Raw genomic sequence first — 12,916 nt, forward strand, 5'->3', positions numbered from 1 at the left:
AAATGTGAATTCAAGTGGCATTAATTAATTCACTCTCTTCAGGTTATTCACGTCCAGTAACTACAAAAACTCACTGAAGTACATCAGCAAACAAATTAGTCCTTTTATGTTTGCTGGTTTTGTTTTCATCAATTATATTTATGTCCTTTCTTTTGATCTTAAGTTCTGTGTCTGAAATAAAAGTACAATTGAAAACCTTGTTGAAGCAGGAGTTTCTCCAAATCCCTATAAAAAGCAGAAAGTTTAGCAAAGGTTGCKGGACATCATGTTTGGGGACATAGGCTTTCTTTAATGTCCTACAATAGAAAAACTTTCAAACATTTAAAAAATGGGGGGGGGGGGGACACCACAGTTAAATCTTGAATGTTCCTAGTCTTGCCTTTCCCTTAAGAGGAAGGCTGGCTCAATCTGGTATCCATCTGGTACCTAGGGATTTTGAGATTAAGTAGAATTTGGAGATATCATAAAGATTGTCTTATCTGTCACGTGTTGAACATGCTATCTTGGGAGTGTTCCTAAGCTTACTTTTGTCCAAATCATTTCAAGGGAAGCTGTGATTTAAAAGTTCAGGACAGAGACTCCTCTCTGGTCTACCAGCAAAAGAAAAATGGTAATGACCAACAACATTTTATTCCTTTGCTCTAGAAAGAGTGGATGAAGAACAGAGCTCAGTCCTAAATTTGGATAGTGTCTTTAAAATACATTTTACATAGCTCAGATAAACTTAAAGACAAGAATGCATTCATGTAGGCAAATGATTGCATGTTTGTAACCTCTGTCACATGCCTTCTTCAGCTTCCAGAGCTAAACTCAGCATGATCAACACTATGTCAAAAATTCGAGGCCAGGAAAAGGGACCAGGCTACCCTCAGGCAGAAGCCTTGCTGGCAGACGCGATGCTGAAATTTGGCCGAGAACTTGGTGAAGAATGCAACTTTGGTAACTTGTTTACTTCCTTTTCTGTTATAATGCAATAAAAATAGTAGTACAATTTCATATAGCTTTCATTGTTAAGTGGCTGCACTCTTACAAAGGAAGAACTTCTGCAAGCGTTAGAGTTCTCCATCAGACTTTGTTTTTAAGATTGGTCTAGGCCTGTTCTGTGTATCTTTTGAAGATTTGGATTAGAGAATTTTTCCTCCTACATGGAAGTCTAATTATTTCCATTTGGACCCATATCCAGATAGGCTTTAGGTCTCTGTCATAAATTGTGATACTGCGGCTGTGTTGGGATGAAATAAGTACATGTACAGAAATTGTAATTGTCTGTGTGTATATAGGACAAAACMCTTTTGTCCTCAGAATCCTTAAACTAACTCTTACTGTCTTCATTGTAAGCAAGGAATAAAAACTAATAGATTTTAATAGATTTAATAATTAAATTATTAAATACTATTTWTATTAAATAACTGTAATTAGTTACTTGAACTAATAGATTTAACTGATTTTTTTTTCAGACTAAATTCCACATTTTGAGGCACTAGTGAACACTCCTGYCTTATCTGTTAACTGCTCCTCCCTCCAAGCTCAAATGAGTTTGTGGCTGAGTTACAAATGTTGAACTGACTCTTATGACTGTGTTCAGCAGCAGAATTCTGATTACAAAAAAATGGCATTCATAAGAGCATACCTTGTCTTTCTGTCTTGTTTGAGGGGATTTCTCTGTGACCATTTTTATATGCCAACACACGGGACCCTCAAATGGGACTGTGAAAATCCTCTTTTTAATTTGAACCATAATTTGTTTGAATCGTAAAATTGTTTACCTGACAGAAAGACATTTGGAATGGAAAAAATACTTTCTTACTTGTTTTTATGTCACTTGCTAGTTAGTTTAACAGATGTAGTTTGATTTGTGCTAAATACTACTGATTTTTTTTTCATTGGTTGCCTCTCATTTACTAAATTTCAAACATATTTTTAAAAGGAAAATGAAAAACTAATGTAATCTAGTTTCTGCAAATTGCTGTAAATTCTCTGATAACTACACTAGCATTCAGCCGAGTAGATACAGCAATTTATTCTTAACTAATAGCAGCTATTATGGGTATTTGTCGCTGTCCAAATCTGGAAGGCTCTCTCATTTTGCAGTGCATTGCTGGCATCCATTGTTTGGGAGACAAATGTACTGCTGATTTCTCACATATTTTGGTTTTCAGACCCCTTGTATTCTTTGAAAGAGGATTTCTTTTTTTTTTAATCTCTAACCTTCACCTCAAACCAGCGTGTATGTTTGAACTTCTTGGGCTTTTTTATGCAGAGGAAGTAAAACAGAGTGGTAATTTTTGTGGCTCTCGAGTTAATCTTGGAGGAAATTTCAGATGGCTGCTAAATAGGGTTATTGAAATTGATGATATTCATACACCTACACTTCAGTAGTCTATGTAGTCGACCTCCCAAGACAATTGTACTGCAAAGTCTGTAGTCTCATCAAATAAACCTTTCATTGAAAAAAGCAGTCTGTGAAGTTGTTAAGAATTTTTACATATCTGTCACCAGTACCACTGATAGAAATGGGGAGACTTAGACTTGAATTAAAACTATTTTTTAATGCAGTCTAGTGATGGCACCACTGAGTAAATACAGTTAATTCTATCCTAGTGTGTTTGTTTCGACTGAGTGGGGAATGAACAGACAAGGGATATGGAGGAGGCTGTCTTGACACAGCATGGAGCCACAAATTCAGCTGTGTTATTAAKCATGAGCTCTGGTGGCTGCAGACATACAAAATACCTGTTGCTCTTTCACACACTGCATCCTCCTCAGTTTCTTTCCTAAACTTAAGACTTTAAATGAAATGCTAACTGAAGTTTCCATGACAGTTTTATTCTGTGGTGATTCAAAACTATTTTGAAATAAAATGCATCTTTTCTTTCAGGACCAGCACTTGTTGATGTGGGAGAAGCTATGAAAGAGCTGTCTGAAGTCAAGGACTCTTTAGATATGGAAGTGAAGCAAAACTTCATTGACCCACTTCAGAATCTCCATGACAAAGATCTGAGAGAAATACAGGTATTGCCCTCAGTGCAGCATTTTAATAATGCTGAATATGTGGACTGTGTTCAGAATTTTTGTTAGTTGTTCAGTTTAAAATGGGGCATTCAGGTTTGAAGATTACTTGATTTTTGTCTCTTTTGGCTTGAATTTTACTTTTCAATTCCGTGTCACTTCTTGATGGTTTAGAAAGTGGAAGATCAAAATTTGAATATTTTTTTGATGGTAGAATTTTCAGTCTCGTGCAGGCATGAACACGTAATCTTACCATTTAAAAGCTCCTTTCACAAAGCAGATGTATGGATGTTTACATTCTGTTTTCTACTGTATGGCAAATGCTTATCTGCATAAGTAGCTGCTCTTCCCAGCTCAGTAAGACTTTCATACTGTTAAATGTATGTGGATGAAAGATGTCGTAGACTGTTTGATATATTTTAGAAGATTGGTAGTTATAAATATCATAGTGGATGACAAATTGATTCTTCTGAGAGAAAACACCGAATGTAGATCATGGTCATGCTGGTAACATAAACTTTTGGCCASCTGGATGTGGCAGCTGCTAAACAGACTAATGTGAATGTTACCTCAGTTAACAATCTAGAAAATCTTCAGCTAATGATAACATTATGATGATTTAGTGGTCTGATAGAAATGATTCAAATATTTTCTGTGTAGTTTAAGAGTGCTGTTACACAGGGAAGAAGATACTAAGCTGTGCTTTTAAAAGAATTTTCTCCTGAGCATCTAGGGGAAAAAAACAACAGTGTTCAGGTAATTCTGCATTACAGTTAAAAAGTAAGAAATCTGCATATCTTGAACAGATGGCAATTGAAGTTGTCCAGTCTGCGTGGCCTTTTATTAGTGTTGGTCTGTCATTTAGATCATCGCTTTTTAAATGGTATATAAACACCCCTATTTCATTGTTCTGTATTTCTGCCCTATGAGGAAGGGTTGACGTGCAAACAGCACRTTTGCAAGAGTACATGGGCTACCTGCTTACAATGCAGTGTCTGGAGAGCTGGGAAAAAATCTTTATTCTGTGCTTACATTCATATTTTTTGGTTTTTTTAGCATCACCTGAAGAAAATGGAGGGTCGACGCCTGGATTTTGATTACAAGAAGAAAAGACAGGGCAAACTCCCTGATGAAGAACTTCGCCAGGCTCTGGAGAAATTTGATGAATCAAAAGAAATTGCTGAGTCAAGCATGTTCAACCTTCTGGAGATGGATGTGAGATAACGCCTGTTAATCTTTGACCAGAGTCTTAGAAAGATAGTGAAAACACTTTCCTCCTTGTTGGGCACAGTGAGAGGCTCACAAGCTACAGTAAGGCACAGCGTGTTCATGTAGGACCAGTATTTTAGGTTTTTTATGGGTAACTGAGCTAAAGAACTTAAGTCCTCTGTATCATCATTGTGCTTCCTAACTGCAAAGTGTTGCTTACAAAACCAAAGTATCTTTCTTTTTAGAATTATGTGATTGTAATGAATTACTTTTACTTAGTTGTGGTTATAAGGTTTGTGCCAAAGCTTTTGCTCAAGTGTATGGGCTGCTGAGAGGATTGTAAAGATCAGAAATTATTAACTCAGAGCCCYGTGGTATCTGCCATAATAGATGCGATACTGAACAGAAAACTCAGAGTTACCATGACTGTTCATATCTGACTTGGAGATAATGCTTTGCTTATAGACTGGTTAGGATTAGTTTTATCTAATCTTCTGTTTATAATTAATGTTGCAATTGTAAAATTAAGTAAAAAAATAAAGTAAAATTAAGGAAAAAAGCATCTCTTTTGGAGGAAAACCACGTCAGCTGAACAGTTGTCTTCCAGAATATGTAGTCAAAGAAAACTAATTTTAAGTATTTCTGTCAATGTGAGTTGTTTATTTTAAGTACACATATAATCTAACTCATCATTTTGTTACCAGATTGCTGTAGAGGAGCCATAACAAACCTGAAAATATTTGCATATAGAACTTTGTATTTGCATAGAAATTAAATAGCTACAATGAAATCAAGGAAATACAAGTAGTTTGTAGTTTAATCCTTGTAGCAACATCCATCACCATGTGCCCAGGTAGTTCTGGCCAACATTACAGCGCTGGGGCATGGTGTGCTGTGGAAACTGTTAGCAGTTGCATTGCCCACCAAGCTGGGTTTTGGGTGTTTTTTTCCTTCATGTGAAGTGGAATGCTCTCTGCCTTCACTACAAATATTCTGCATCCCAATGTATGCAGTATCTTTCTGTTTTGGTCTGCTTCACAGGCCAGAGTACARCAGCAGCATAACCATAATCTCCATGGTTCTGCACCCTTCAAAGGCAGGGAGACAKAAAGATATTATACTCTCATTACAGTCTCATTTTTGCTTTCATAGTGTTTGCTGAATGCAGTAAGTCTTTATGCTGCTGTTCGTTCAAATCAGCCTTGGAGAGATGATCAGCGGACAAGAGTTGCAGTTGCTATTCCAGATCAGCTCATAACCAGTTGTGGTAATGAATAAAGAGTGATATRTACATATTTACCGCTAACTACAAAGATGAATTAAGTTTTTAGAGAGATAAGGAAAACTGCCTTTGCAGTGGACGGTGGGTTTTATTCTCTATTGGCTGAGCTGCTAGTGTTTGCCTAAGATCTGATGTTTTGATGTCAATCCTCAGATTGAACAAGTGAGCCAGCTTTCTGCTCTTGTGCAAGCCCAGCTGGAGTACCACAAGCAGGCCACACAGATCCTACAGCGAGTTACATCTAAGCTGGAAGATAGGTAATGCACTTTTTGTAAGTTTCTTGAATAGTTTGTTAGTTTTACAGAGTTAGAAAACCTATGAGTAGAATGCAACMCTGTTATCTTTCTTTCTCAGCTTGGTACTTTTTTTGTTTATGAAAGCAAAGGCCATTTCATTAGACTGAGATTTAAATGTTTTGGACATGCATCTTGTTCTCAGTATGAGTTCAGGAAAACACTTCAGCTCAGTAAAGCTATTAAATGTGAATTAACTGAAAGTAAGTATTTCTAAATTCTGAATTCACTGAGACTTGCAACTTTGGATTCCTTACTGCTTGTCTATGTATTCACAAAATACAATCATTCTGAAAGAAGATGTTAAAATTTGATTTTGAAAGAGAGTGTCTTATTGCATTCTTGTCTTCCTGAGGATCTTCCTGAGCCAGGTAGCGAGACCCTCATTATTTACCAGTTTATTAAATACTCCTCCTATTACCAGATCAAACTTGGTACAAGATTTAACTGAGTTTACCTCTTCTATCCCCTTTTGCATAACTGCATATGTTATCAGAATCCCTACAATATTAGAGTGTTAGAGTTTTTATTTTAGAATTTTTGTTTCTATCAAAACAGATTGACCAGCTTCTCACACACACATCCTTCTTCAAGGAAATTTAGCATACAAGAAAGGTTTCTCTACCTATATGGTTCTGGGAGACTCTTAATAAATGCTATGTATAATAAATAAATGGATGTAATTCCCAAGAGGAGATAATGTTCACATACTGTGCAAAGGCAGCTATTTTCAGATGTCATTAGCATAGATCAAGTTGCTAATAGTGCTGGATCTGTCAGTGTTAATTTTCTCAGGGCATGCATCCTGAAAACCTCATTCAGTTCTAAGTCTTATAACATTTGGGATTAGGAGCAGCACTTGATTTAGGAGGTAGACTGTCCAGCTGACTGTTTCTGCAGTACTTTCTAAACAGCTAAAACAATTTTTAGCACTTGCAATTCACTTTCTTTACAGAAGCATTAAAAATTACTTAGGAACAGGTGATTTACTCTGTAGTGCATAAATTATGCCATATCTCTCTCTGCTGTAGATTTCTCTTCCTGTATCAATTCAGATGACCCTTTGCCCTTTTGAAATTTCTGCTAACTGGTCAATATTTTTGCWTTGAGTTTCAGCTGTGAATAATCTTTGCTTTTCAAGGACCTTCTATCCAAATGCTATTGTAATTCATTTGAAGTAAATATTTTGCATAGTTACTGTGCATCCCAAATTGTAAAGAGGCTGCTGGCTAAATCATCTTTTATCCACACCACTGGACACAAATTGAGCACTGCGATGTGTTCACACCAGAGATGAGGCAGGGATGTAGAGCTGTTACTATCTGAACTACTARTCTTTTCTTGCTGATGATATGCAGGTGGCAAGTAAGGCATAACCCCTGGGGGTTTGGGATTTTTGTTTTTTTTTTTACTATATGGACCATAAAATAAATGATGCTTTACTTTTAAGTTGAGCAAATTTKTTGCTGTTCACTGTCAGTGATGTCTACAGCACACACTCTGTATTTCCTAGGCACTTTTTAAAAGAGTGAATGGAGCCTGTTCATCCTGGTTTTTGGAACAGGCAATGTCTTTTATCTACCATACTGTCCTGTGTAAAATGTTCACAAAATAATTATCTAAAAGTATGACTTAGACTGAAAAAAATGTGAAAAATTTAAAATGCACTTGTCTTCTATTTCTTCTGGGCTGTTTAGATTGGACTSCAAGACTTTCTTCAGGAAGTGCAATGCAAGAATTTCATTTTTTTTTCTGCAAGTTAATGTAAGGCATAAACTTCCTTAAAATACCATGATTCCAGGAACTGGGAAACATTAGGCACTTSGTAAACAGTGGGAAACTTTCAGTAAAATTAGTAAAAACTGGAAGGTCAGCAAAGAGTATTTTAAACTCCCYTTTTCACTAAGTGAAATGAGGATGCAGTTTTCCCATCACAGTATCATGTCAGAGCAGCTGGGAAGCAGGAMTGGTTTCCTTGGAGATATTTCTTTTCTTAAGAAACATGGCTCATGCTGAGCTTTTGGGTAATTTTTAGCAAGTCACTAGAACTGTCACCTTACAGTTCATAATTTGAAAAAAAAATGGTGTTCATGAAAGCAGTAAATGTAACAGAACTAGTTAAAATATTTAAAATTTTACTGTCTTAAAAAGGTCACTTTTSCTAATGAGTGAAACACAGCATCTATTATTATTTTGACAACTTCAATTATTTCAGTTTTTAATTTGCTTATGGGTTCGGTTTTTTTAATGTGGAAGAAAAGCAGTCTSTGGAGACTGACTTGTAATAGTGTTTTGGGTAAGAAAGAAAACCTTGTTATCAGGATCAAAAGTCATTAAGTTAAATTCAGAACTTTTCAATAGATAAATCAAAATGTGCTATCAGCAGCAAGGCTAGGACAGATATAGAAAAGGTTAGAGAAAACCAACTTGTCTGTTAAATATGTCTGAGATATTCTTTAGTATGTGAAATTAGAAATACATGTGGCAGTTGTTCTGCATAAGCTGCTCTTATTTTGTTCGTCCCTTTCTTGAATTTTACCCTTGAATCTGAAAATGAATGCTTCCCTAGAAATTCTAGATTTCTCAATAAGAAGAATAAGTTGAAATGAATGATAGATAAATAAATGCTTAATTTGAGAGTCAGGAAGACTGGACTATTGTCCCTTTATAAAACAAGTATACCAAATTGTAAATTTACCAAGTCTGCAACTGAAGGCAGTACATTCTCACAGTCTTCTTACAAAATGAAAAGAGTTGGCATCAATCAACTGAATAGTTAGTCCTTGCCAGGATTAGAAGCGAGAGATCGGGCTAAAAATGGGGACAGAGATATTTGTAAATTCCTTCTCTAAGCAGTGATAGTCACGTAACAAGTTTTYCTCTATTACGAGGTCTTTGTTTTTGTTAGGCAAAAGGAAGATAGACAATCTGCGAGGTTTCTAAAAGGAATGAAAAATTGAYAACTTCATGGCACAGTCACATCAGCTGGTTTTTTTTTTTAATTTAGACTACTGTTGTAAACAAAAAACTACTCCAAATGACAGAACTTGTTTTCGGTGGATGATTGGTGGATGAGAGCAAATACCTTGGAAGTAAAGGTATTTGTTGCATCTCATCTGCTAACAAAATATTAACTCTTGATATTAAACTTCATGTTTTGGCAGAATAAAAGAGGCATCATCTCAGCCCAGGCGAGAATATCAGCCCAAACCCCGCATGAGCCTGGATTTCTCAACTGGTGACAATACACAGCACAATGGAGGAATATCCCATGCTACCACACCCAAACCATCAGGTAATGTCAGTAACAATGTGAGCACAAAAACCAGGTCTATCTGAATTTTGGGTCAACGCAGAAGTTAAATGCTTTCTTCTGGAGATAAGTTCTTCCGCGAGGGAAAATGAGAATGGGGATGAGAGAGACAGCTATTTGAACTGTTGTTTCTTTATAAAATACTCATATTCCCCATCAGGGCAACAGAGATGGATCATCCATTGCTTTAATGTGTCTTTCGATCAACAATTTCCTGTGCCCTAGAAGYGTACCTTGAAATACAGATCTTTACAAAATAGACATTTAGAAAACCAAAATATCAATTGAAAGTTTTCTATGAAAATGTGGAGGCCTGCCAGACCTCCGCAACCTTCTTCTGATTTTTAAAACCAGGTGTTACAACACAATGAGCCTGAAAGTAAAAACAGCTGAAAAGAAAAACTAAGCTATATCAGATATTTTCTTTGTCTAATTAGGAGCAGCACAATCAAATTTAAGCATTAGTGCATAATTAAAGTGCTTTGTAGTACTTAAAGTGCTTTGTAGTACTTAAAGTGCTTATTTAATATCGGCATACACCATGGAAGGTTTACTATTTGTTTCTTATGTAATGGTCTGTTATCCCATGTTATGGTGAGGGCTGGCCTCTTCTTCACTCCTTTTTTTGTAGTATCATGAACACTTGTCTGTGCTAAGGCAGTGCAGACTGATGTTCATGTATTTCTAGCATATATATTTCCCTCTTCAGAGAGCAGTATTTAGCATTTTCTTCAATAGGGGTTCCTTTTTTTTTTTAAGTGTTTATTGGTTTCAGAGGGAGCACAATCTTTGAAAATTCTTGAATGTATGTTTGGGATGATTAGTTCAAAGAGTTTATTTGCTAATCCTTCTAAATTTCAGCTGGTAGTAATGAGGATACCAAACACTGTAAGGCTTGTTAATGTCAGCACAGAAGTCTTCATGACAAAGAGACCAAAATACACTGTGAGCGATATGTAAAGAAAAAAAACAAAAAGTTTCAATATAGAATTTACTAAATTAAGTCTGGTATTTGAAAAGCTTGCTTCATTGAGGTCTATAGAAATGGAAAAWTTTTATCCTAAAATAACTCAAGCATGAGCCTTCTTTCCAGAGTGAGTGTTCAAAATGAATATGCAAAATGTTTGAATCTGAAACTTACTCATCTTAAAGCCAGTATACATTAAAAAATAGAACACATATTCTTAGAACTGTCATTGTGGTGAAGTAGCACGTGTTGGGTCATTCAGAKCACTGGAAGTGCATCAACTTTTACTTTGGAAATTCAGATGGGGTTATGACTTCTTGCAGTTCAGTGCTGCTAAATCCTAAATGCTTTGACCAGTAACAGTTTTGGTTTTGGTAGGCTTGAAGCTATAGAGTCTTCAAGGGGAGGGAACAGGGAGGATATCTGTTGATTTCATATAACATATGAAACTAATGACATCAAATTAATGACTTATAATAATATCCATTAGCCATCCTAAAGAGCTTATGGTCAGATGTTCATGAGCTAATATATATTAGAAAGCTCTCAGTTTCAAACATTTTCTGAATCTATCCCAATGACTTTGCAATAAATTGTTTTGTGAGAACGGGGGAAAAAAAGTCTTTGGAAATGTGATACTAAAATTCAAAGGATTCGGAAGATATATGGTGTTATTGCTATACCAGTAAAATTTCCAAATAAAGGGAAAACACACAGTTGTATCTTCACTGCTGTTTTACATTATCGCTTACTCTACTTATCTGAGGTAAACAGACAAAACATCTCTCTGCCAGTAAAGCTGGAAATGCATTGGAGCTCAGATGAAAATTGGATTCTAAATTGATCATAGTTGTGCTTTCGGGTGTGGGCCTGACTATAGCTTGGTTCTTTTGGGATTCTCAGACTTTGACCAGCAGGCACATACAGTAACTAAAGACTGTCAGAAGCTGATGGTTATCTTCTAATGAAGTTTGGCAGTCTAAATTTAGATGTTACCGAAGAACTGTTATCAACATATGAGTGATACCAGAAATGGGAAAATCTGTCATAGGTACAGTGGTAAAATGGGAACTCTTAAGTGTTGAGATTTTTAAGCACTTTGTTTTTGTGTTTCTTCTCCATAGGTGTTCACATGGATCAGCCGTGCTGCCGAGCTCTGTACGACTTTGAGCCAGAGAATGAAGGGGAGCTGGGATTTAAAGAGGGTGATATTATTACCCTCACTAACCAGATTGATGAAAACTGGTATGAGGGGATGCTTCATGGCCAGTCAGGATTCTTCCCCATCAACTATGTAGATATTCTGGTTCCATTACCCCATTAGGAATGCTGATCCACCACCTCTGACACAGATAGTTGTGTCAGTACCACTGCTTTCAAAATGCTGCTTCTTACACCTTACAAGTGCAAATTGCAGTGGTTAGAGTTACCGATTCCTAATGAGCATCTTTGGTTTACGTGTTGTCATACTCTGTGGTGGTGATGCGTTGTATCTTCTGAGCCAGCATAGCGTGGATTAGTTTATTGACTGTGCTGGCCTGGTAGTAACCAGAGCCATTAGTGAGATGAAAGGGGGAAGATGATGGCAAGCAAAGCAAGTAATTCATGGTGAAGTACCAGGGAGTGAAGTATCAGGAAGTGAAGGTGGTGTTAGGAAGATAATGCCTGTCACCATCGTATTACTTTTTCAGTCTTAGTTCTCTACAAAAAGAGGGAAAAGTTCTTGCCATTCCATCTTTCCCTTCCTAATGATACAGTTCACACTGGTCTAACATTGACTAACCAGAATTGTATCTTCCAACCAAACTGGCTGGCTGTTGTCACAGGGAGAGCATAAGTGTAGACCCTCTGGTTTTTCAGAAAGTGAACCACTGTACTGTGTGTCCTGCTGCTCTCTGCTAATTTTTCTCTTCTTAATTATTGTTAAAAGGCCTATTTCCCTCCAGAGGTAAACTGTAAGCTATCAAATGGGGATTCCTGTAGTAGAAATGTTGGACCACAAACCACCTGAATTTGCCCTTCAGGAACTTTTAGCATGCTCACCAAAATGCCAGTAAATGGGCAAGATGGGGAATAAAACTGGCATTTATTTAATGTTTCTTGTCAAGTCTTGGCACAAAACCTTGCTGCTTAAGCACCAGATATCCTTTGTAAACACATTCACTGAGGAATACAGTAACCAACCAAACACAACACTCATTTCATTTGTTTCTGTCTGCCATGTGTTCTTTGAACATCATCTGTGCATACTCTCTCCTCAATGAGGACAAAATAAAACATGTTATTTTTTTGTTGAGCAACTAAAGACATGTGGCTGTATATGCAAAAACATTTCCCATCTGTTTAGTTGGTTCTCTTGTGTTCCTCCTTCCTGCACTTGGTGTGTACAGTGCTGTGCCTAGCTTCTTGGCATTCTTTTGGTAACAGTTGCAGAAGTTCTGTTAGTTTAGTTATCCAGAGTTCTATTTATCTAAATTGTACAGACTCTATCAGAGGTTTAATGTGCTGCTTCGAATGTGCCACTTCAGTACTGGATGATGTGAAATGAAGACAATTCCCTACTGCTTAATGTATAAACTATATAATGGAAAGTATTGTTATTTCAAATAAATGCTGAGAGAATAACTAGAATAATGTTGTGGATTATTGCTTTGTTGCTTTAAAATCTGTTGTGATTACTTCAGCTAAGAAGAATTTTATTTTAGGATAKAAATTCCTGCAAATGTGAAAAATGGGGGGTTTTTTGGCATTATCATTTTACTTCAGTCAGATAAATCTCATGCATATAATGACTCTCATAAGCAAGATGAACTTAACACTGACCACATTACATCAACGTCTCA

At 36.5% G+C, this 12,916-nt stretch overlaps 1 protein-coding gene across 1 annotated transcript in view; it reads left to right on the forward strand.

The window, feature by feature from the left end:
• The window catches only part of SH3GL2 (SH3 domain containing GRB2 like 2, endophilin A1), an 87,379-nt gene extending 74,663 nt beyond the window's left edge, over nucleotides 1-12,716 (forward strand). The window contains exons 4-9 of the mRNA XM_057373469.1: nucleotides 796-939; nucleotides 2,879-3,012; nucleotides 4,066-4,224; nucleotides 5,654-5,757; nucleotides 8,958-9,088; nucleotides 11,198-12,716. Of these exons, the coding sequence (XP_057229452.1) occupies nucleotides 796-939; nucleotides 2,879-3,012; nucleotides 4,066-4,224; nucleotides 5,654-5,757; nucleotides 8,958-9,088; nucleotides 11,198-11,397 (872 nt within the window). The 3' untranslated portion in view covers nucleotides 11,398-12,716. The remainder of the gene's footprint in view (nucleotides 1-795; nucleotides 940-2,878; nucleotides 3,013-4,065; nucleotides 4,225-5,653; nucleotides 5,758-8,957; nucleotides 9,089-11,197) is intronic.
• Nucleotides 12,717-12,916: the final 200 nt, after the last annotated feature.

Source organism: Malurus melanocephalus, unplaced genomic scaffold (genome assembly GCF_030028575.1).
Source record: "Malurus melanocephalus ecotype Western Australia unplaced genomic scaffold, MMel_1.1 scaffold_198, whole genome shotgun sequence".
In the NCBI taxonomy this organism is placed as follows: Eukaryota; Metazoa; Chordata; class Aves; order Passeriformes; family Maluridae; genus Malurus; species Malurus melanocephalus.